Here is a 24,938-nt window from a genome sequence, read left to right on the forward strand (position 1 = left end):
CGCGCCGCCATCTTGGCGCAACACCCCGCGGCACCATTGGCGGGGCGGCCAAGAAGGCGGCCGCCCATTGGCTGCGGGGCCCGCCGGGCTGAGCGCTGTGGGGCGAAGGTGCGACCCGGCCCGATCCTTATCCCGACCCTGATCCCGATCGTGATCCCGATCGCGAACCGGGGGCACGGCCCGGCCCGGCTGCCCCGGCCATGCTGTCGTGGGGAGGGGCGGGCGGCCGGGCGCTGCGTTGGGCGAACGGGCGGGTACCGACCCGCGGGTTCCGCGCCTCTCCGCGGGCGCGGATCGCCATGCCCAGCTGGGTCATAGACCGGTACGGCAGCAACGACGTGCTGCGCTTCACCAGGGAGATGATGTTCCCCATCATACACTTCCCGAACGAGGTCATCATTAAGGTTCACGCTGCGAGCCTGAACCCCATCGACCTCAGCATGAGAAGTAAGTGCCGGGATGGCAGGGGCTGTGCTGGGGCTGCGGCTCCGGCGGCCCGAGCGGTGCCAGGGCAGCGGCAGTGACCAGGGGTGGCTCGGCAGTGACCAGGGCTCCGGCCCGGCCCGGCAGCGACCAGGGCTGCCTCAACACACGTGTTTCCCCGAGCCCTTTGGAAAATCTCCGCCTCTTGGAAGCTCCACTTTTTTCAGGTTCTCAGGGAAGAGCGATACAAAAAGCCACTGACAAGAGTGTGCGTGTGCGTGTTGAGAGGGTGAACTTTGAATTGAATGATTGTTGTGCAGCTCTCTTTACCGAGATACGCCCGGCCAAGGAGCAGCATTCCCCTTAAGTGATGCTGCATTTTCCCATCTCCTTGAGGTGAATGGAGCTGGAGGCCCAAGTTGCTGCCAAGTCTGCTTGCACGACCTAAGGCAAACCGCGGTGTTCATTGCCATGCCCATCCTAAATTGGCATCTGGAGACGTGCTGTCATCCCGCCCGGGAAATCTGTCTCTTTCATTGCCCGGCTCTTTGTATTTGACACATTTAATTAGGTTTTTTCCCCCAGTTTCTGGGTTTGAAACACGAGAAGGAAGTTGTGGTAGTAGAATACCTTATATTTCCTGTAGTGTAGAAGTGCTTACATATTGAATCAGATTCAGTAGAACAAGCAAATATATCTGCAGGAACCACAGCTGTAATCTGTGCTTTGGATCTCTAATAAATGAATTCTAAAAAAATCTTTGAATATAGTTGGGGGTTTAGTGATGGGACATTTCCTATCTGAGGATTCCTGTTAAGACACTTTTTAGCATGATAGGGCCCCTAGGTGGTCTTGTCCAAACACTTGAGTGGGTATACATGCCCAAATGCAGGCTCTTTATAGGCTGATCAATGTTATTAAATGGGTAATTCTAAGACTACACAGCATTTGTTGCTTACTGAATAGAAGTCCAGGTTACTCATCTTAGGAAATATGCCTTATTATTTTTTACACTTGCTCTTTATCTCTAAAATCTGTGAAAGTGTGAAATATCGCAGATTTTTTGCATGCTTCAGTTATAACAGAAATGAGGCATGTTATGGATAGCCAGTGCTTTCTAATTGGAATTGCACTGTTAACAGATGAGCACTCAGTGTGGGGTGTTGTGGTTGATTCCATGTTTTGCAGGTGGTTATGGTGCAACCGCGTTAAACATGAAGCGGGATCCCCTGAAACTCAAAGCGGGCGAGACTGAATTTCCTCTAACACTCGGTCGAGATGTCTCTGGTGTGGTTATGGAGTGTGGACTGGGTGTGTCTTATTTCAAACCTGGAGATGAGGTGAAACCAACAATCTCTTATTTCTTTTTTTCAAAATATACACTTAAAATATACTATGAGATCTTCAGCATTCATTCTCTTCATAATTTTTTTTTTAATGCTGTTGCACTCTTAATAAGGCCTGTCTGGCAGTAAATTCCTAGAATACTTTCTTCCCTTCATTTTTATCTATGAAAAACATGGTCTCATGGCCTTTCAGAGACTTACTTCTGCAAGTTAATTTGCCTTCTGGGTTTTAGTTTTTGGACCATTGCAGCAGTAGCAAGAGTGGAATTTGCTTGTTTATAAGTGCACACTCAAAGTGCCACTTTGTTTTTAATTGAAGGTAGAATTCTAACAAGAAGGATTTTGTTTTTATTTTTCTTAAGTTACTTGGAGTAGGAACTTTGGCTTAACCCAAGAAGGACTTCATGGGTGCCCACACAAATACTGATACTGTTTGCTTTCACCTTCACCAGTTGCTTTCACATTTCACTAGTTTTAGCATAGCAAATCCTGATTCTGCACCATCCTCACCCCTCTAATCTGGGCTTTTCTGGCATGGGAGTAGTTTGGGGGAATTGAAAAATGATGTTTTATACACAATGCAATGGTACAATTTGTTAACATAGCCCTTCAGTCCTTCATTTAGTCGGTTTTGTGTTTGTTTTTTTTTTTAGTGTAAAATAAGCTAAAACTTGTTTCTGATAAACAGTGAAGACATTCTGTGAATTAGAAAAAAGGTTTCTTTAACAAGGGAATCTTTTGTGCACATACACTTGTGTGCAAAGCTACAAAAATTAATAGCTGTTTTCTGTTTGGTTTTAGGTGTGGGCAGCAATTCCCCCATGGAAACAAGGCACTCTGTCAGAGTTTGTAGTAGCTAGTGGAAACGAGGTAAACTTTCAAAACTCTGGATAACAAAACCTCAGAGTTGTAAAGACTGGCATTTTTCTTCTTCAGTATCTAAGTAACTTTATTTCTTAGTGCTTGGATTGATTCATACTCCAGCTAGTTTTGAAGATGGCTGAAAATGTGCAATACACAATCTGCAATTCAGTGAAGCTTTTTAAAATATTTCACTGTCACATAGGAGCTGCTGTGTGACTTAGTTATGGTTCTATTTCAGGTATCTTTTAAGCCAAAGTGTCTCAGTCACACAGAAGCTGCTGCCTTACCATATGTTGGTCTCACTGCGTGGTCTGCACTGAACCAAGTGGGAGGACTGAACCAAAGTAACTGTAGTGGGAAAAGGTAAGTAAACAGTTCTGGTGCCAAAACTAAAGTTCTTCATTTTTATATTGACGAGCTGCTTGTAAGACACATCCAGCAGTGATAAAGACTGTTACACCATGACATTGATAAATATCAGCTGTCTGAGGATGATGGATTCTGTCTACACAGCTGCTGAGAGAGGCTTCTTTAGAGGAAGGCTCAGATGAGGTCCCTGTGTAGAGGTAAAAAATGCCCAGAGAAGTTGTGGATGCCCTCACATCCCCAAGTGGAAATACTTAAGGCCAGGTTGGGTGAGCTCTGGACAGCCTCACCCAGTGAAGGGGGTCCCTATGCTCAGCAGGGCAGTTAGAACTAGATGATCTTTGAGGTCCCATCCAACCCAGGCTGTTCTATGATTCCAGTCCAATGTATATCTAATGTATGGGCTGTATAGAGAATTTGAGGATGTTATCTCCAGGAATTTGTAGGGGCTTTGCCCTTCTGCCTGTTGAGACAGCTGGCCAAATGTAATACCCTCTCAGTTGTACTGGCAGCTCACAAAAAGCCCTCTCAGGGACAGAGATGTGGTTCACTCACTTTCTGCCTGTGTGGGCCATTTGGAACAGACTGGTTTTCCAGCTTTTTGAGAAAAATGCGCAGGTGACTGACTCTTATTTGACCTGCAGGCCAGAACTTTGATGAGGTCAGGAATGCAGACAAGGAAAGGAGAACGTACACGATGAGCAGCCAATCAAAGAGAAAAATTGACTTTGTTTATCAGTCTGTTGATCTGACAGTGGCAGATGAGAAAAAATGCAGTGAAAGGTTGGAGCAAATACCATTTTTCTCCTGATAATTGAAATTTTCAGTTATTTTGACCTTTGGATGTTTGAGTAAATAGATAGCAAGATCTTCAGAATGGAAATAAGGACAAAAGTAAAACTATGGGAGTTGAAAAACTGTAGTTAAAATTACTGTGCTGCATCACAGGTTTAGGTCATAAAGTAATTACTGGGCAGCAGAAGTCTTGGATGCCTGACCTCTTCTTATCTTGGCTGATACTTTGTAATGCAACACATTGCAAAGAACACTAGATTGATTAAAATTCTTCACCCACATCTCTAGAAGACAATAGAGTGAGTGGTCATTCATGTGTCACAGTGAACTTCATCATGAAAATATTATAAGTAATTGTAATTTGTAAAGATAAACAATGTTTTGAGAAGATGAAATTGCAAAATTTAAAGCACTTTCAAAGAGACATCATTGAAATTAACTTCCAGCTAGTAATAAAATTCTAGATAAGATCACCTTACTTTTTAATTTTCAATATTTAGAGTTTTTATTATCTTAACTTTCACATGTAAATAGAATTGACCTAAAGATACGCTGATAGGCTAGCCTTGTTTAAATTCTCTTTCCAATCTTCAGGTAAGTGTTTGGATTGTTGACAGTAAAATTGAAACTGCATTTGTAATGTGTCTTTACATTTAATATTTACTTTCATGTTCCAAATAAATTTTTAATTACTCTGTCAGCAAAAACCCATTTTAATGTACTTTAAAAATATTATATTTCCTATCTATAAATTTTGAACTGTAAAACCAGCAGTGAGTGACTTATGTGATGGTACCATTTTTCCTCCTGAAATAGTGCTTGTAGGAAAGTGTTTAAAGTGCATTGAAGAGGCTGTGCAAAATTATATTCCATGAATCCTCAGGGCAATAATTTAAAAATACAACAGTTTAAACAGCATTTCCTAATTTCTTTAGATCATATATTTGGTAAGAAGTTACCTACATGTGTGATTTTGTGTCAGCCTTTTTGTCTCCTGTAGTTGTAGGTAAATAGCTATGTAGAAGGGTGCACACACACAAAAATGTCTTGTTTTGGCAGAGCAGCTGTATTCCTTGATGAAAGCTCCTTCACTGGTGCTTTAGTGCAATGTTAAGACATCTTAAAAGCAGCAATATTTTTCTATTGGTGGATATTATTGTTCTTTTTGCCTCTTTTGAGGTGTTAGCATGGACTAACCAGAAACACTTGCTGTGAGTCCAGTGTCTGGTTGTGCATTGATCTGGCAGATTGTCTGCTCCATCTGCACATACTTTCACAGGTTATGTTCATAGAAGTTTCCTGAAGTGTGCTCTCATTGTTTGTGAACCCTCCTGCAATTCCAGTCATTTTTCCATAGCCTTTATTCTATACCACTCTAATTAACATCCATATTCTTGTAGAAGCTAAAATGTTCTTACTGTCCTTAAATGTTCAAAATTACTGTGTTGTGTTGAAGCTCTCTGTGGCCACCTGTAGTTTCTCATATGTGCCACTGACCTGTTTCAGTAGAAAGCTTTCATATTCAGTAAATATGTTTGTTCAACACTAGCTATTCAATATCTTGCTTTCTGTATTCACAAAATGCGTGACAGAAACAGACCTGACAGTTTGAGAAGTTATTCAAAGTGCTTACATTTCTTTTAAATAAAAGTCTTTATGTAAATACAGAGGCAATATCTTAGACTTTCACGTATGCTGGGCAGAGATGCTGGATTCTGTTAATGTAAGCTACCAAACAGACTCCTGGTTCATGTGGTTACAGTGAAAATTTGAATGGTTTAATACCCCAAGAAAATATTTTTTCAATGTCTGTATGTTATGTCATCATTTTATCTGTTGAGAAGTACAAATTGAGTGTAGGTTGTAAAACTTCTTGATAGGGTAAACACTGCTTGATCCAGGAATAAATTTCTTGAGGACATTTTGTTGGCATAATTAAATGAAATATAATTTTGTATCTAAATAAAGTTGATATATTTAGTCAATACATTAATTTTTCAACTATATAAAATCTCTGCATTTATTCAATTGTTATCTTGCATGTAACTCAGCCACTGAAATTTTTTAATTATTTATAATCTGGAGAAAATATTAGTCCTTGATCTGTACCCACTCCCCACCCTGTATGTGTTCTGGTGGGGGGCACACACAGCTGAGACAGGTCCTGCCTCTCTGATGCTCATTTCTGACCACACCATAGCTCCAGGCAGGGCCTAGGGAGATGGGCCAACTTTTCAAATCTTGGTGTGCTTATTTGGAGAGATCTGCTCCCTGTCATCATTTGAACTGCTGAGCCCCATAGGAGGCTTGGTGAATGTTGTGCCTCTGTCAGAAGGGAGGAAAGCCTGGGCTACAAATGTTCTTTTTGTTCTTTTGAAAGAACTGGTTCTCTTGGATCCCTGCCCAGGTCAGAAGATTTGTTAATTTGGTCCCTTGCATATTAGTTTACTCCTGAGCTCACACTTGCAGTGAAAACAGGTAGTTTCTATGATGTGTTTTCTCCTGGCTGTGTTTTCCTGAGGCAGTGCAAACAAAACTGTTCCTGCTTTGGCACTTGCCACCATCTGTCATTCAGTACTGTCCTAACAGGTCCTGCACCTTCAAACACCACCCCTGTTACTTGTGTGTCTTGCTGTTGTCAGTGCTGCTGGGCTGCTGCAGTGGATCTCCTGTGCAGATGTGGTTTGTCTCAGAAATGAAGAGCTTTCTTGAAGTCACAGTGTGTGGAGAGAGTTTTAATAATTGGAAGGTGTGATAGAAAATTGCCCATGTAACATAGAAACAAACTGAATCTGGAAAGTATTTCTACCTGAAGGAATCCTGAAGGGCTTTTATTGAAGGAGAAAAAAAAAGTCCTAGCCAAGCTGCTCCCCAAACTGAAAATGTTACCTAAAATCCTTTGAGCAAATTGTACTTTTTAGGATGGCAGCTTTCCTCCAAATATGTAGTAGAAGAAATGCCCTTTAACTAAGGAGTGAAATTGTAAAGGCAGTTTGAAAAGGTTTTTTTGAAAGGATTTAATTGTGACTGTCCTTTTTAAGGATAAAGATGGGTTTAACCCAATATCTTGAGTGTAGGATCCTGGAGCCTTTTTGAGTGTACTGAAATCGGAATATGCATGTTGCTCTGGGCATCTGTTGTTAGAAGCCTGGTTTTGAGGATAAGTACATTTTGGCAGATTTAAAAGCTGCAGGCTTTGTGGTATTGTGGTTTCATATTCTTAATCTGAATTTTGCAGCTTGGATCAGTGAAAAGGGAGGGAACAGAATCTGATCATTTACAAAAGGAGCATTTTAAAATGGATAGTGTGACCAAAGCCAAGTCTCTTAGGCTGCTTCAAAGAACTTTTGTAAACTGAGACTCCAGATTGTATAGTACAGTTTTGTACTGTAAAAAGCAATTTCCTTCAACATCTCTTACTGTGAGATTTAAAACAGGAATTTCACCAGCTTCTGAAGATTCAGAGATTTTTCTGGCAAACAGAAGCTCTGAGAAACATGATGTTCCCCTATCCCGTGCCAGGACTTCATCTTGGATCTTCTTTTTGTCCTAGAATTAGCAAATGGATCCAAAGACAAAGCACTGTTTGCAACTTGAGCTGCAAGGTTTTCTTACTAATTCACTTTCTGATGTTTAGTTATTTAATAAAATATTTGGATTGAATTTTTGAACAGTGATTAGGCTTCTAGCAGTAAGGTCCTCACACAAGTTAACTTGTATTAATTTTTTTTTTTAAATTTAGGGTTATCAGTTAAAATGAACTCTCAGTTGCTAATAATTTGGCAATATACTCTTTCATTTTCTTGCTTGTGTGCCAGTTCCTACAAGCTGGCATTTACAGGGTCTTGTTGAGATGTACTGGAAGGAGCTAGAAAAATTTTACTGCTTTTTTTTCCTAAAGAAAAATACACCCATCTTAATTTAATAAAAATTAAACTTGTTAGTGGTGAGGGTACTTCATTATATTTTTGTGTTTTAGATGAACATTATGCAATATGGGAAAATTATGTTCCTTATGTTCTGCAGCTCACAGTCTCCTTAAACAATGTGATACCAAGCTACTTTTTCTCTTAGGTAAGACTGATTTTTGTAAAATGCTGGTGAATTGCATTTTTTCTTTAGGAGATGTGACAGTGGACTCTTGACAGGAAGGGCTCTTGATTGATTTTGTCCCAAATGAAACAATTATGTTTGGTAAAGTGAGGACAGGTCCAGGGGTTTTGAGTGATAGAAGTGCTACTACCTGACAGCTCCACTGCCTGAATTTAGGGGAAAGCATATATGAGGAAGTCTCTTTGGCTGTGTGAGCTAATGCTTTTGGCACAGGACACGTGATCAGCAAATCACATTTTTGGCTATCAGAACAGTTAACCACTCTTGAATAACATTGAATGACAAAACCAATCTTTTGCTAAAAATAATTCAGTGTCAGAGATGTATAATAAACATTAGAATACATAGTTACTTCAGAGTTTATTTAAAGAACTATTAAATATATTTTAATTTTCTCTTACAGAATATTAATATTAGGAGCTTCAGGAGGAGTTGGTACATTTGCTGTACAGGTAATATTATCCAGCATGCCCAGGATGAATCTTCAAGCATTTCAGTACGAAAAAAATAACAGAAGTGGAATTGAGAAAAGGAATAGAGAAATAGCAAGCTCTCTATATAGCAAGATTAATAGCAAGATCAGTCTGCTTGATCAAGAAGATTGATATTTCCAAAAGTAAAGTATTTTCAGATGTATTGCTTTCAGTTTATTATGTTGTATTATTTTAAAGTAAAAAGCAGGGACTTTCAAAGAAAGGAGTTGTGTGTAAGATCACATTTCACAATGTGGGTGCAGGAAATCTCTGATTGGTGTAAGTTGAAATATGTAGGCTGTTCTCAATATCTTTCATTCAGCTCTGCACTCTATGAGCAGAACTTGGTGTATGAGTAGGAAATCTGATGGAGAATGTCACCTACCACAACTACTGTAGCTGGTCAAATGATGTGAGAGGCCATCAGGCTCGTGTGTGCAGTGGCTGTAAAGCACAGAGGCTTAGATTTACTTTCCCTCACTGTCTTTGGCCTGTTTCCCTTTTGTCTGTCTGTTCAGTAGCTCTAAACTTTGGAAAGTCAGCATGCTCTTTTGTTGCTTCGTTAGTTGTGGAACATCCTCTTTCATGCTCTCGGGTAATTTGCGAGTTTTGATTCCAATTACTATCATCTCATGCTGAAAATCTTTCTCTTGAGATTATAAAAAAATACAGAAGTTGGGTCATTACATCACTGCTTTCTGTGTTACTAGGCCATAAGCACAGTGAATTTTTTGTGGTATGCTATTTGCCTGGTCTATGATAAAGCAGGTGACTTTCACTATGAAAGACTGACGAGCCACTGACCAGTTACAATTTGTAACTGATCAATCCTGGATAAACTAAGTTAATTAACCTGGAGTAAAGGTAAAAAGTGTTACTGTGAATGAAAAAATGAGATGCTAAAAAAGATAAATAACTAGCAAAAGTCCTTTACTTTGCTATAGCTTTTGGAGTAGAAGATAACCTGATATTGTCCCTGGGATAAATCAGACATGATTTCCTTCTTTTTCTTTTTACTAGTACTTAACCTATTTGCAGTAGTATGAAATACTTAAAGGGCATATTTAATAATATCTAATGGTACATCTGGTGCCAGTTTGGTTGATTGGCAACTTGGACAGTATGTCTTGGTGTATGTTTAGCTGGTAGACTAAACATACAGATGGCAAACTGAGAGCCTTATTTTTCATGAGACCTGGTATCTTTCAGTGGCATTAAAAAAAGCCCACACTCTTTCGTTCACATCAACTCCTCCCTCCCTACAGCCACCTTAAATATTGATAAATTCGAGCCATTATTTTGTCTGTGGGATTTGTGACAAATTATCCTGTATTGGAACAGTCTCCCCAGTCCCTATTAAAGGTGCTCGTTTGTTATATAAATATAATGAGACTCTGGCTTTTTAAGTAGTTCTCAGTATTTCACACAATTTTAATCTTTGGACTTTTTTTTTACTTGTTTTTAGCTAATGAAGGCGTGGGATGCTCACGTGACAGCAGTTTGCTCTCATGATGCCAGCACACTGGTGAAAAAGCTTGGAGCAGATGATGTGATTGATTATAAATCTGGAAATCTGGAGGAGCAGCTTAAAACATTACCCTTGTGAGTGTTTGTGTTGCTTTAATACTGAGATAAAGTGTAGGGGGATAGAATATAAGAAAATAAAGATAGTGCAGAGAATAATCTTACCCCTAAGGAGTTGCAGCTGGGCCAATTATCAAAGATTAGAAACAGGCCTGCCTTTACCAGGCCACAGCTGTACCCAATGAGAAGAAGAGTGCTGTAGAAGAGGGGGTTGGGTGGTTGAGAAGGGAGTTGGAGTCAGTGGCTGCTTTGTGTAGAAGAAAGAGTCAGTGCTCAAAGGAGATGCCCACGAGAAACACCAAGGAGGTATGAAACTTTTGTGATAAGGAGACAACAGTATGGAACCCCTGCAATATGATGACAACAATGAAGGAGTTGGTGGTCAGACCTTCTGCCTTTTGATTGCTTGACTCTATCAGAACTCCCTAAATTTTCCCCCCTGTTTCTAAAGCATTATTTTGTAAAGTAGATCCCTTTTTTTGAATGCAGTTTGCAAGTGAGTATGCCCAGCACAGATTTCATTGTAACACTTAACCAGTTAATTGGGAGACAAGCTCACTTCCATGTGCTTCTCTTCAGTGACTGTAATATGAACAGTTTTGTAGCTTCCATCCAAGAATCTTGGAGAATATACAATGCATGAATAAATTGAAATAAATCTTTGAAATCCTGAATGAAGCTGGTAAATATAAACTTGATCTTGTAGAGGAAAGAACTGTATTATGAAGGAGCAGTGACTTGCCACTGTGCAGTGCAACTGGGAGTAAATTTCCTTCTGTAACTGATACAGCTACCTCTGAAAAACAATCACATTTATCTTGTCACAGCAGCTATGTTTAAACTAGCCTGGGATTTTTCTCTAGAACAGAAGTATTTTTTGCTTTTGTCATCTTCCCATCTGTTTAAACGTAGTCTACTGTGACTTGTATTTGAATATGATATTTACACTGCTCTTTTTAGCTAGATTGAGCTAACTTTCTGGGAGAGGAAACAGAAGCTGTTTGATCTGTGGAAGGATTTTCCTGGTAACTGTGCTAAGAAGCCATGTGCCCTGTAACCATAGTGTGATTGTCAGCAGGCCTGAGGGCAGTGACACTGTCTGTACAGCAGGATGGACTTTGCAGTTGGGGCAAAATTTGCCTTTGTGAACACTTTAAATGCTAAACACCCATTCTAGTGAGTGACCCTTTCTAAGAGACATCAACAACAGTGTCCTGGGGTGCAGTTTGATGATGCAGCTAGGCTGGTCAGTCAGCTCTACTGAGTGGGATGTTCCTACTTCCCTCCCCTTTGCAGTTGTACTGACTCTTCAGAACCCACAGTCAGCTACTCTTTCCAGGAGCATTAGTTTTCATGGTCTTCTCTTGTTGGCAGCTGTTACACGAACTGAACTTTAAACATGAAATCACACCCTTGAAGACAGGCAGCAAAATCATCGTTCCAGAGAAATAAGGGCTTTTCTATTTAATTTGCATTAAGTATTTTCTCTCATATCTGTAGATTATTTAGATTAGAGATATGTGTATATACATATCTATTGCAATCTGGAGATTGCTGGAAATTTACAGATGAGAATGAGTTGTGCATTTAACAGAACAGGTGCATAGCTCCCTATTGCCCTATTCAGCCTTTACAGGCTCACATGCTGGTATAATGAGAAGGAGCACTGAAACTGTGGCTTTTTGCCAGAGGCTGCATATACCCATTCCATGGGGGAAGGTTTTAGTTCCTTTGCATTGTTAGGTTTAATGTTAAACAGGTAGATGTGAAGAAAAGAGCTGTCAGGAGAGGTAAAATGGCCCCTAAATAAATCAGGTCAAAAAAAAAAAACTTGGAGAAGTGAAGCTGAGAAGTAGGTCACAGAAAAGATGTGAGGAAATAAGGGTTAGTAGAATAATTTGTTTACGTAATTTTAGCCACTGGAACTGACTTTTGTTGAGTACAGCATGTACAAGAGCTGTTCCTAGTTGAGGACATGAATCCAGACTGGTTTTTACATGTACATATCATATTGTTCAGTGCTAGACCTCAGGACTGTTCCAATAGTCCCTGTGGGAGGGCTGAAGAGATAGAGCTCAAGAAGGCTTTAAGCAAGTACAGAATGTAGTTGTGCATCTAAGTTTGCTTTTTGGAGTTTAAATGTACTTTCTAAATAGCCTGTGTCTGCTGCACAGTAAATGGCATAACCTGTAAATTTGAATCCCATTGTACATTAAGCTGGGACTTTTTTGAAGTCTCTGGACTTTCTTGCTGCTATCTTGCAGGCTGATTTTTTTTTTTTTTTTGCTTTTGCCTTGCAGTGACATGTAAAAATGTGAACTATAGCTGATTTCTGCTATTAATTAGCTTAATTACAGTGAAGTTATTTTTCCCATATCAGGATTTTAAACCTGTTCTTTGTACGTCTGCAGGTTTGATTTTATCCTAGATAATGTTGGTGGATCCACTGAGAAGTGGGCACTAGATCTCTTGAAGAAATGGTCAGGAGCAACATATGTTACTTTAGTGACACCTTTCCTGATCAATATGGACAGACTTGGAGTGGCTGATGGCATGTTGCAAACAGGAGTCACTGTTGGTTCCAAAACTCTAAAGGTATTTGACAAAATCCTATGTACTTTGGTATTTTGTAGTACTTTAGTGACTGCTGCTGTGGCTTGGATGTCAGTCAGAGCTCATGGAGAGGCAGCTGTTGCATTGTCCTCATATGTCATTAAGTATACTGTTCTTTCTTTCTTTCTTTCTTGCACTGAAATGTGTTGGGGTGGTGCTTCTGGGTGTATGTAGTAGTTTGGGGAGCTTTGAAGTTTGATTCCTTATTGTGCTTTCCATTGTGGCCTTTTCCATATGGCCTCCCTAGCGAGTCCTGCTGACAGCCAGGGTTTCACAGTAAACACAGCCAATCCCTGCCTCACTGCAGTGGGGGCACTTTTGTTACTTGCTTTAGGCTGCTCAGGCTTTCTCTCAGAACATTGCTCTGTGACTGATTCTCTTCATCCTGTTCCAGCACCAGAGTGTAATAAGCATGGTGGAGGGTGGCTGGGAGGTCTTTCATCTCTTTCATGTTCATGTGTCTAGATGGTGATACTGATTTTTCTAGTTTTCATAAGTGGATCTTAAAACATTCTGCCGGTGGCCAGATCAGTGGGGCTTTTTAGAACTTTTCTCTTTCTTCCCTATGCTTGTGTACTTGCTCTCCAAATGAATGCTTTTTAAGCAGTTGCTATGGTATTCCTGCAAAGGCTTGGCTGAATGGGATTTTAAGTCCTGCAGCAGTACCTTCTCAAGAAAGCCCAAAGACAAGATGAAAAGGCAAGGAGAAATAATGTAATATTATTTCTCAGTGTGCATGTTTCCATGATGAAGAAGATCCTATGCCATATATAAAAATCACCTCTTTGGCAGATGATGGCTTTTATTCCTGTAATGACTTACTCAGAGGAGATGCTCTTGACTTGTGTGTGTGAGATCTTCCCAAAATGCTTTTCATGTGAGCTGTCATCTGTCACTGGACAGTGATGCCTTTGGCAGATATTATGGTGGAGAATGAAGTCACTGATACTGAAGGGGACGGTTCTAAATGTCACATTGCTGCGTTCATTTCACCCGTTTTGAGTGTACATGAACACTATATAACACCATTTCTTTCTTATGTAACAAATAATGCTGTTTCTAGCTGCAGAGACAAGGTAATGGTTTTTCTCTACTAGCTGACCTGTGCAATTGGACACACAATTCCCCCTGATCCTATTGTGGTAACACAACATCCTGGTCTGTACATTTAATCCACATGCTTAGGTGCCATTTTTTTCAGAGACTAGCATATAATTTCCATGTCTTTTCCTTAAGTTACTTCTTCAGAAATTCTGTCATTAATTTTATTTCCCATTTCAGTTTGCTCTCATGGTATTTTAAGAGATTTGTCATCTTTCTTGCAGCATCTCCTCAAAGGAGTCCATTATCGGTGGGCGTTTTTCATGCCGAGCGGGCCAAGTTTGGATGAAATAGCAGAGCTGGTTGATTCTGGAAAGGTATGTCAGTACTGGTTACTTGGGTGTTTGGGCTGAAAGATGCTGCTTGGGCTCAAAAATGGTGTAGTTCACTGCTGAGAAATAAAGTGTTATGAGAGTCATGGTAAGGAAAACTGGGTAAAAATCAACTTGTTCCAGTTTCTGACTTCTGCCTTTTGCCAGGAATTTAGGAGTTCATAATGCTTAAGACTGTTCTGCCTTGTCCTTCTTGAGTGTACTTTTTAAAAACACAAAGCTTACAAAGTTACAAGGAGTAATGTCCAGTGATTATTTTTGCCAGTGGGAGTAATTTAATATGAACTCTACATGAAAACTATGTTTTAAGAGGTCTCACTTGGTTCATTTGGGCAGAATAAGCATATGCAAAATTGCTTAGCCTGGATGGTTGGGCGTCCTGCCTGTGGTTTGCACAGAACTACAATATTCTGGTTATTGCAGGTAATAGATGATCTTCAATGGCAGAGTGGTGACAAGAATCTTGTTTTTCATTATTTCAGTGCTGCAGATTCTGATGTTTGTGCTAATTCAGCACAGGGACTTGGAATATTGTGAGCATTCATAAGCTTCTGGGGAATCTTAGTGGACTTGGGGGGAAAAGCCAAGACAGATTAAGTCTGCTCTTGTGATCTTTTTGGGTTTATGAGCTTGTACAAAATATATTGTGAGAGTGACCAGTTGATTTCCTGTGTTTTGGATTGTGTGATGGTATAGGCCCTAGCAGTGTCCTCTTTGGGAATATTGACAACATGAAATTACCCAAGAATAGAGAAAATGGACAACTGCTGTTAATCTTTCCATGTGGTAGATAAGCAGAAGAGTAAGCAGAGTCTGTCATGACTGCTGGTAATTCCAGTATGTGAACTGCCATCTTGTGCTCCAAATTTGTGCATATTAGTAAAATTTATATCTCTCAAAGTCTGAGTGTTGATCCCCCTTTTTGGGTATGCAATATGTTCCAGAGTTTGGAAAAGAGTCAATAAACTGTTCTTGTACTGAAGACCTGATTGCTTCTCTTCTGAAGACCTGTTTTGCCACCTCAGTGCTACTGCTAAGAATAAAAAATTTTCTGCTTTGCATAATGTCCAGTGCTGTAGGCACAATCCTGTGGTCAAGAAAGAAGCTGTAAAAGGTCCTCATCCTGTGATTGCATTCAGTCACACTGCTAAACTATAAGTGTCTAAGAAAAAGAAATGCCCTTGTCTTTGTTCTTATCATTTGTCCTGTTTTCAGCCAATTGCAATTTGTTTTGTGTTCTGCTTCTACCTTGTATGCAAAACAAATGCAGACTATGCTCATGAAAGCCTCTTGGGAAACAGCTGTTCATGCAATAGAGATAGGGCTTAATCAGGTTCTGTGCTCAATAACCTGGCCAGGTGAATTGCAATGCCACTTCAAACGTACGTCAGACGTACATGGACGTCCTGATGTACCTCTGGCTGTAAGATGATCATGAGGACAAAGATGTTTGCTTGGTCTTTTATTCTCTGTTCAAAAACAGGTCCCTAATGTCAGACTGTTTGTCTGCAGAGTCATTATTCTAGCAGCATTTTACTCTATTTTGTGCAATGCTGTAAACATGTGAGCTGTCATCGGGATTTTATAAGACTCAGTTGTGTTCCATTTAGACAGATATTAATGAGACTGTGACCTTTCTTGTTTAGACACAAGAGTTCTCGTAAAAGGACAGACCATCCATTCAGAAGAGAGTAGGTGTTTGGGAAAAAAGGCAGGAGAGAATCACTGGAGAAATTGTACCACAATTTCCTATAAGTAAGTGAAATGTTTGTGTTTGGATAGGAAAGAATAAAGGAGAAATTAAAAAAAGCAGAAAGCAATGAAGTGTTTCAAGAAGCTTGGGGAAGCCAGCAAACTGAGCTCATGTGGTTGAACTTGTTACCTTTGAGTGAATATTTTTGAGTGATGCAGGGTTTTTTTTCATTTAAGTATTTTCTGTTAAAGACATTTTAATTTTGAGATTGTATGAAATGAGTAAGAGAGCAATTAGAAAGCTCCTGAAAATGAGAGGCTTTTTTTCAGGAATAAATTATATGAGGGGATTAAATGTAAGAAATTAAAAAGACATGATGGTTTAAAGAGATGTTACAGTAAGTGAAGCGTTGAAGAGCATATCTCTGAAACATTTACAGATAATTTTGATTTGACAGTGTTTCTCCTTACAGTCCTTCTGCACCAACAGAGATTTTTAGTTCTGATGAGTTCATCATCTTCCTTTGTGAAAGGAAAAGGATTCTCAAACCTTCAGTGGATGAAGAATGAGCAATTTTGTTTAAAGTTACTTGGTTTTCACCTGGATGATCTTTGCAGCAAGGAATAGAGATTTGCAAAATGTCAGCTCTGAGGAGGAGTTCTTTTAGCAGCCTTTTTTTAATGGGGAAGCAAAGGAGAGGATTTGATGAGTTGGTAGCACAAGAAAAGAGAATAATTTTCCTTGTGTAATTTACCTGCACATCAGTCAGTTCTGGGAATTGTAGAATGATTTTCAGTTTATAAGCTGTTTTCTCTGCCTTGCAGATGGACATCTTGCAAAAATACTATTGCAAGACTGAGGGGCTGGGAGGCTGCTACAACAATTATGGGCATGGAGAAAACCCAGTATTTCCTTGACAAATTTTAGAGAGACTGGCTATTTTCTAAACTGCTGGAGAATCCCTGTTGTGGTTTGAATTGCAGCAGTTAATTGTGATCCAGTAAGGACTGGTTAATGTGAGCTCCACCAAATGAGTTGACAAAGCCCATGTCAGCTCTGTATCTCTTTCCATGGTAGAATGTTCCTGGTGAATTACAATTCTCATCTTAAGACAGCTGAAATCAATAGAACCTTTAATTCAGGACACAGATCTGCTGGCACACTGCTCAGTGAAGCATCATCACTGAAAGGCTTGTTAGGAATTAATTTGGTGTATTTGTGGTGAGTGTTGTGGATTTAACATTGACAGTTTTGGTTTTTGCTGTTTGCCCAGCATCTTCCTCCTAAGGACATGTCATACAGTCCTTGCTGAAAATAGGCAAAATTCATGTAAGTATTTAAGGCTTGGTGGAGGCTTGGTAGAAGCCTCTAACTCATAACTGAGGAGTTACTTTGCCTTTTTGAAAGCCTGGTTGAGGAAAGCAGGCTCAGAAGGCTCCTTAGTGACACAAGCAGGAGCACTGAGTGTGTTGTGTGTTCCTGCAGGACCATAATAGGATGTGGGCTAACATGCAGCCCAACAGAAATGGGACATTTTCATTTTAATTCAGTGCTATTTAAGTGCAGTGCACGTGTGTGTGCAGTGTTTCTGGTGATTTAATACTCTTTCCTTCAGAGCATTGTTGCATCAGATGGGCTGATGGGTGAAAGTTGTTTTTGCAGAAGGAAGGCTAAACGTCAGTCTCCAGTCATGAAATGAATAGCTCATTCTCTCTGATATTTGCTTTTAAGATAGATGTTCCAGCACAGGTACCCTTAGGAAGAACAACTGCCTGCCTTTATTAATGTGATTTGTGAGTAGTGTTGATTATACATTTTGCTGAAGGCACTGGATGCTTTGGACTTAGCACCTGCTGCTGTGGTTTAGGGAGCAGGATGCTGACTGTTCTTTGGCCCTGCTGCTGCCTTCTTGTGCAAAACAAATCACATAACCTTTTGCTACCATAATTTCTTGGTCTGCTAATGAGGGCTAATGCCCTTTATTCACCTTTGGTGATTTGCTCTGAGATACCTTGTTAAAATGAGGATTTTAATTGTCTTCTGTTCCTGGTCTTTCCTATTCAGGAGGTAAATAACACAAATGGATGGATATGGTCATCCACTTTGACATGCTGTGGGTTCTGAGAGTTGTTTAGATGGCCATTAGGTCTTCACAGCTTCTGGACTGTGTATCCTAACCTGTGTGTTGATTTGCTTCCAATTCATCTTGTTGCAGTTCTGCAAATAGCTTTTCCCCTGGCCCTTATTGCAGTATAGTTGCATTTCTCTCAGCTCTATGAATATCAAACAGCGAACGCAACACTGAGTCCTTGAATGTTCTCCAAACATGGCACCTATAGATGTGGCCTTCTGTACAGTAATTCCAGACTTTATAATTGTGCTAAGGTATCCTCAGATCCCTGAGAAGTTGCCCTTGTGTGGTACCTGCTTTAGTCTCTCTGAAAAAAGGCACTAGGGTACCTAAGTATAGGGGTTTCTACACTTAAATGTCTCCATTAACTAGAGATCAGTCCTTCTTCCCAGTCTCTGTAGTCACTCATGCTTGTTCTGATGACCATCTTTCTTCATGCTAAATTGCAAAGCTTGCACCTTTTTTTTTTTTTTTGCTTTTAATTTTGTGTTTTCCTGTTGCAGTGCATTTGTTTGCCAGGTTGGTTGGCTAGAGCACAGAGATGTTGACCAAGGAGGGGTTGCCAAAAGCTCTGTTCAGCCCTTTCTCTTCCAAAAAGAACCTCAATCTGCATTTTGTCACAGCCACCAAAAACAAGCTGCTGTGATTTTTATGAAAACATACCTGCTCCCTTCCCTCCAGGACATGGTGGCTTGCCTGTGTGCCGAGTTGTGTGTGTGATACATCACAAAGTATCTGTGAAGGGCACCAATGGAAACTTTGTATGCTGTGGGGAAATAGGGTTTCAATATGTAAATTCACTTACACCACAATGAGGTCTGGAAAAAAAGCATCATCACCTACCAGGCATTTAATCAGATGTGTTCCCTTAGCCTGATGTAATTGTAAATTCTGTGGTAAGCCAGGCCTGGTGTTCTGAGCTCTGGCCTCCTGGTGCAGGAGGGAATTGTGCCTAGTGCAGGGGTGAAGTGCACACAAGGCAGCCCTTGTCTGCTGTGAGTTTATTTTGCTGAAACTGGGAAGATGTGGATCATGCAGGACTAATCTTCTAATTTCTACATATGATAGGCTTTCATATGTAAATATGTGTTTATATTTAACTGTACCAAAGTTGGTTCTGCCTTATGTATATGGTGACATTGACCCAGATTGCTTTAATTACCAGCATAAATATCAGGATAAGATACCAAGAATGTGCCTTACCAGGGATTCTAGAAGAGATTAATTGTGCTTTCCTTTAGTTAACAGTTTTTTAGCATGGTCCAGTACTAAACCCAGCATCTTCCTTATTTCTACTGATTTAAGCTTGGGCTAGGCTGGCACACACTGCAGTTCTGGGCTTATCCCAGTTTCTTACTGCTCTTTATTGTGTTCTGTAGAAGCTGTTCTGCCAGGGCTAATTAAACAATGAGATTTTGAAGCCTTTTCTACACTCTGAACTGTACCCTGATAGCCTTTTTAACTGGGATTTTTCTGCTAGCATTTTAATAATTGTACATGAAATATATGAGTTCCTGTGGGCTGCTGTTAGAGATTTGATATAAAAAAATGTACTTTGGCTTATTAACCAAACATGTAAGACCTGATAATGCAGTTGTTGGTAAGAGGTTGTGGGATTAGACCCTGGAACACTTGCCTTCCATTCCCATGTCTTCACCACTGCAGCACCATTTTTGTTATGGGTGTATTGTTTGCTCAGTTTTACTTCTCTTAGAAATTTGGGACAGAAATATCATGTACATGCTGTCCTTTAATGTCCTCATGGATGAAAGTGCATATTCTCTGAAATACAAGTTATTAAAAAACACAGCAAGGAAAGCTTTTTACAAAACATTCAGTGATGGGGCTCTGAGCAGTCCGGTCTAGTGGAAGGGGGAGTTGGACTGAATGGCCTTTAAAGGTCCTTTCCAACCCAAACCATGCTGCAATTCTATGCTGGTGCTGTGCAGTTGCAGAGCTACCTGTACAAGATGTGACCAGAGCCAGCTGTTGCAGAAGATGAGAACTTCATTCTTTGTCTTCAGTGAGGGCTGACCCTGGCCCTTGTTTACCTTATTGGCAAACAATACGAGGCTCAGCATACGTTGTTGGATGCCTTTTTAAGGGGAAGAAAGAATGAAGAAGGGAGTGAGATTTGGATCCAAGGAGCATGGAACAGGAGTATAGCAGAGAAGATGCTCAGCTAAAGTAGGAGTGTCCCAAAACAGCATCTTTTTTCCCCATAGGATGACAATAAAGTAACAGGTGTATAACCAATTTTTTAGTTCCAGGACAAGGACTGTTCTTTTTAATGATTTCTCTTCACAATTCTTGTTGACATTGATGAGAGACTCACTGAACACCCAAGGAGACTCTAAAGCTCTGCATTTGTGCTCAGGGACCACGGTTAGGCCCGGTGGTAATTTCTGGAGGAAGATGCCTTTGTCTGTGAACTCAGCTAGTCAGATCAGCAGGCAGGTCTTTCCATTACGGCAAGCCCTCGCGAGGGCACATCCCAGCTTTTGTTCTGTGCATGTGCGAGTTCCTTTCCTGGAGGGTGGTGTGTGGGAGCCTGAGCAGCCTCACCAAGCATAGGAAGGGAGGCACTCTCCGTGCAAGGCTGCCCGGCAGCTGTGACACGGCCATCCTTTGCAGACCTGGAGGAGAGCCAGTGCACTGTCACTGTCCTTTGCGACGGCACTTCTGCCCTGCGCTCTCCCGAGGCGTTCGAGGCTCTCGCTCTCCCTCCAGTGGCAGGAAAAAGCTCCACACTCAATGCAGTCACTTGTTGCTACTATGAGGGTCGAAGCCGTCTCCATTCCTTTCACGTTTTCTCACTTGTCCGCTCCTGATAAACTAAAACTGCGTCCTTGCTATCACAGAAGGTGGGACCTCCAGGGGTGGGCCTGACTGTGCCATGAGCAGAGTGCGTTCCTGGTGACCAGTCAGCTCCTGCCAGTGCTGTTCACTGCCCACTGCATTCAGGGCTGGAGTGGCTGGGACACCCCTCTGTGATGTGTGTAGGATAGCCTTAATCAGCATCAGCAATTACTCTTTTTATTTTTCCAAACACATGAGTTCATTGCAAGAGACCTGAGATTAATTTCTATAGTATGTCCTGCATTGGAGAGAATGAAGAGGAAGAAAATACCTTTCAGGCCCCATCTGTTTTCAGATAAACATTTCAATGTGGGTATGTGTAATCCTTTCTCTCCCAGACTTTAGTTTAATCCCTTTTCCCTGAACAAATAGGTGTCCTCTGGCAAGGAACTGATGCGTGGCTGTAAATAGGCAATGTTTTTATTATCCAGTTAATCTCCATTTAGTATCACACATTGAACAAACAGCAGACGCTCCCCTACTTGTTTGTCTGTTCACAGGAAGAAATTTTATCTTAGTCAGTGGATTATGGTAAAGGCTGAGTGAATCACTGTGCTGCAACATGGTCAGCCCTTTCAGGGTTATTCAAACAATGGGACTGTCCAGCCAGCCAGATAAAATGTTTAATGCTCTAGATTGCCAGGATCATCAATTTGGTATTCATGTCTCTCTATAGCACTGCCCAAAGCCAGCATTTAAATGAAGCTAGAGGTTACATCAATGTAGCAGATGGGCTTTGAGCATGTGGTGGCTGCAATACACACGGTGTTTTGAACTGGGAGGTTGAATTCAGGGCTCCTCTGAATCACTGTGTCACCACTTTTCAAATGCAATGTTTTAAACTCTACCCAGCAGGCTGAGGATGTAACATACCTCACTCTGTCAGAGTTAAAGTTGCAACCTAGAGTAAGGGACTGTGGATTAGCATAACTGTGAAGTGTCTTGTTCGTGTTTTCTCATTTGCTGCACCTGTCTGAAATTAACTTCTGCCTTTCCCCAGAATCCCTTGCACTTCACATCCCTTGTGCTGCTGCTCTGCTTTCTTCCCTGAATACTTTTCCTCTCCTCCTAGCCTGTTGCCTTGTCAGGGTCATCTGTGTCCATGCACCAGCAGGCTGCATTTCTGTATCTCTTTTTTCCCCTCTTACTTGAAGCACAGCTTTGTGCACAACTCCCACTAACAATAAGAACTGTACAAGTCCTTGACTCAACAAAGTTCCTGAACTGTGTTTTCCCAAGCATCTGCTGTGAAAGCAAGGGTTGGTCAGTGCTGACCAGCAGCACGTTCCTCCTGATGGTCACAGCAGCTGCAGCTGCACTCAGATGCTCAGTTTACCCCAAACCATTGTCTAATTCAGTGGTTTTGCTGCCTTGAGTCCACGTCCCTGACTTTGCTGATGTCCAAGACAACATTTCCATTCTGTGCTGAATGCTGACCAGACATGAGTTTGTCTTGAACATGATCATTTATACCCAACATTTTTTCCACAGTTGGGCTATCTTTGTGGCTCCTCTGCCACGTGGTGCTACTCACTTTGCTGGGGCTTGGTTTACAGACATTGTCCAGGCAGAACAAGGGAAATAAATTACTAAGCCTTGTACCTTGCTGCATGGCAACTTTGAGGCACTTGGTGATTTGGTGACTTTATTTTTTTTGCACAGTTGCTGTCACAGTGATTTGCCTGCAAATTCTAATGCATTCTTTGGAGGGAGTTCATTAATTCCTGATTTTCTGCTGTGTGAAGTTTCACACTATGGCTAAGCTTGCCTTGACAAAATAAAAAGGAAAATCCAGATGATATTAGGGGATACTGTGATGCAAGTTAGAGTACTGATGTCTTGGATTACTGCTATCATACAAGCAAAGCCAGTAGTTATTTAAGTGCAAGGAGTGGATGTTAAGGTAAGGCACAGTGTATAAATGAAGAGGAAATTAGGAGATCTAAGAAAAGGACCTCCCTGAGCATGGACAGCTATCAGAGAGCATTTGTTGTGCTGCTGGGGAGGGTGCTGGGTGGTCAGGTCTTGCTAGGAAAGTGTGTGTGTATGAAAACCTTTCCTTGGTAGTGCTGCACACTCACCTTCTAAGCAACACATCTGAAAGCAAAACCCTTTGTCATATGGTAAAAGCAAGGCAGCTTTTTGGAAGGCAGCACCACTCCAAAGCTGCATGTTGTGTCCTTATTGCTGCTGTATTCCTTTTCTGTCGAGCATGTCCTGCCAGCAGAAATTACCAGTTCTGGCTTATTCAACAAGAGAGGGTGCATGCTATGAAGAAAATACAGAAGATATTTTTTCCCTGACACAAGTGAAAAGGATCTTCTTCTAGCACTGTAGATAGTGTGTTTGGATCTTTAGTACTTCAGATCTTCATCACTGCAAGCACTAGCTGCAGACTCATGTACTGGTCATCGTTTCCTCTGATAAGAGGATTCTGTTCAGTGCATCAGGGCAAGGATATGCACTGGGTTGGTGTTACAGGATCCAAGGTAAAGGACCAACCTCAGGGTAGGCAGGTCTTTGGTAGGAGGTGTGAGAGGTGCTCTCGTAGACAAATTATTTTTTGGCATTTGGAATGCTGACTCAGAACTTGACAGGAGAAAACAACCTCTTCCCTTGGACCAGCAGTGACAAATATTTTTCAGAAGAGCTGAAAGTTCTTCTGCTTCTTTTGGTACACCATGGCATCCAAAGAAAATGCTTATAGGGGTTTCAGGCTCCTTAGTTAATAATGGGGAGGGTGACTAAGTAGTTTCACTGTTGTTAGAAATGAATCTGAAACAATCCAGAAGGCCACTCTACAAAATTAATGTCAAAATAGCAGTTGATGCCAGCTGGACTTAATAATGATTTATGCCTCCTGGAATACACAGTGGCTGAATTTATAAGTGTAGTTAAATGATTCAGCAACAAACATTGGTGGACAATTTTTTTACTTCATTTGTGGTCTTTTGGGGGTACTGAGCCATGTACTGATGCAGACAGGCTTCAGATTTGTAAGTATCTTTAGAATATCTGACATTATGAGAATTCTTGAGTTTAACAAGAAAACCAGTACAGAAATATGAGGAAAAAATATTCTTTCTGGAAGTATATCATTGTGGACAACAAAAATTTAAACCACAGTGTCAGTTTTGGAAAGGATGTAGAAGTTAGAGCCTTATGTGGTGACATTAGTGGGAGAGGCCCCAGGTAAGGGCTCCAAACTGTACTAGTAGAGGAGTTTCAAAACATGGGCAAAGAGCAGCAGAAAACTTTCTTCTGGATCCAGTAGTATCCCTGAAAAATCTTAAAAGCTAGTGGCTACATGGCAAGTTCTGTCCTACGTACCATAAAGAAACCTCCCTCCCTTCTTCATACAGTTTTGAAGTGTGAGGGTGATACATTAATTTATACTCTATTCCTAATATAGTGAAATTTTTTTCTTTATTCTGTAGATTCAGCCAGTTATTGATGAAGTCTTCTCATTTTCTGAAGTTCCAGAGGCCTTTCTGAAGTTGGAAGGAGGACATGCACGTGGAAAAACAGTGATCAATGTAATTAGTAGACAATAAAGTATCTCTAATCATTATTCTGCCTGCAGTCAGTCCTTGAACATGAATTGGCATTCAGTGAGTGTTTCTTTTTTAAAACCTCATACAGGCTGCATAACTTATAAATCTTGTTTTAGAAAAGGCTCTGATTCCTTCATACACTGCCTGTTATTAAGCAGACAAGACATACTAATGCCTCTTAAGCATTTCTGCCTGAAAACCATATTAAAAATGTAGTTGTGAATTTTGCAGAACACCCCTCACTCTTGGGATAAGAGGAACAGTCTGCAGCATTTTCTTTTTGTATATCTTGGCGCTTTTGTTTTTCAGGTGTAAGTCCTGAAATGGTGAGGCAGACTCTTACCTACTTGTCTATAGAAACCTGTGCTGTTTTTCCTTGGTTGTCCTACTTCTGTTTACCTTCACTAATGCAGATTATTACTCAAGCTATTTCATTCTTAGAACTAAATGGTCACATCACTGTCTCAAGACTGATACTTCAATCTGTTGTGTCAACTCTCTCATGACACAGCTAATCTAAACAGAAGCATGGAACAAAATCAATCTGTAACTGATAATTGTTCTAATTGCTCAGCTCCTGGCCCAGATTCAGCTGACTGCAGGGTTTGTGCAGGTAGGGTAGACATGATTTTGTGTCCCTGTTCCTGCTGTGTCTCATCAGAGCTGGTGAAGCCCTGGAGGGAGTGTTTGT

At 40.8% G+C, this 24,938-nt stretch overlaps 1 protein-coding gene across 2 annotated transcripts; it reads left to right on the forward strand.

Moving 5' to 3' along the window:
- The first annotated feature begins 90 nt into the window (after window positions 1–90).
- RTN4IP1 (reticulon 4 interacting protein 1) lies at window positions 91–24,254 on the forward strand. 2 transcript variants are annotated; one of them, XM_054291803.1, is made up of 9 exons: window positions 91–447; window positions 1,612–1,763; window positions 2,571–2,639; window positions 2,872–2,996; window positions 8,311–8,359; window positions 9,846–9,982; window positions 12,376–12,559; window positions 13,903–13,995; window positions 24,131–24,254. In XM_054291803.1, exons 1-9 carry the CDS (start codon window positions 201–203, stop codon window positions 24,245–24,247), a joined length of 1,173 nt encoding a protein of 390 aa, XP_054147778.1. In that variant the 5' UTR covers window positions 91–200; the 3' UTR covers window positions 24,248–24,254. The 2 variants fall into 2 exon arrangements, with proteins under 2 accessions (XP_054147778.1, XP_054147779.1); XM_054291804.1 differs by lacking the exon at window positions 24,131–24,254 and adding an exon at window positions 15,657–15,817.
- The last annotated feature ends 684 nt before the right edge of the window (window positions 24,255–24,938 follow it).

This window comes from Melozone crissalis, unplaced genomic scaffold (assembly GCF_028551555.1).
Source record: "Melozone crissalis strain CALT ecotype California unplaced genomic scaffold, PUWL_Pcris_2 ptg000106l_1, whole genome shotgun sequence".
In the NCBI taxonomy this organism is placed as follows: domain Eukaryota; kingdom Metazoa; phylum Chordata; class Aves; order Passeriformes; family Passerellidae; genus Melozone; species Melozone crissalis.

What these genes read in the sequence shown, in the direction of transcription:
- RTN4IP1 (XM_054291803.1), top strand. Translation starts at nt 201, where the DNA reads ATGCTGTCGTGGGGAGGGGCGGGCGGCCGGGCGCTGCGTTGGGCGAAC. An exon ending in ATTTCAAACCTGGAGATGAG is followed by an intron (nt 1,764 to 2,570) that starts GTGAAACCAACA and finishes GTTTGGTTTTAG; the next exon opens with GTGTGGGCAGCAATTCCCCC. An exon ending in AGCTGGTTGATTCTGGAAAG is followed by an intron (nt 13,996 to 24,130) that starts GTATGTCAGTAC and finishes TTTATTCTGTAG; the next exon opens with ATTCAGCCAGTTATTGATGA.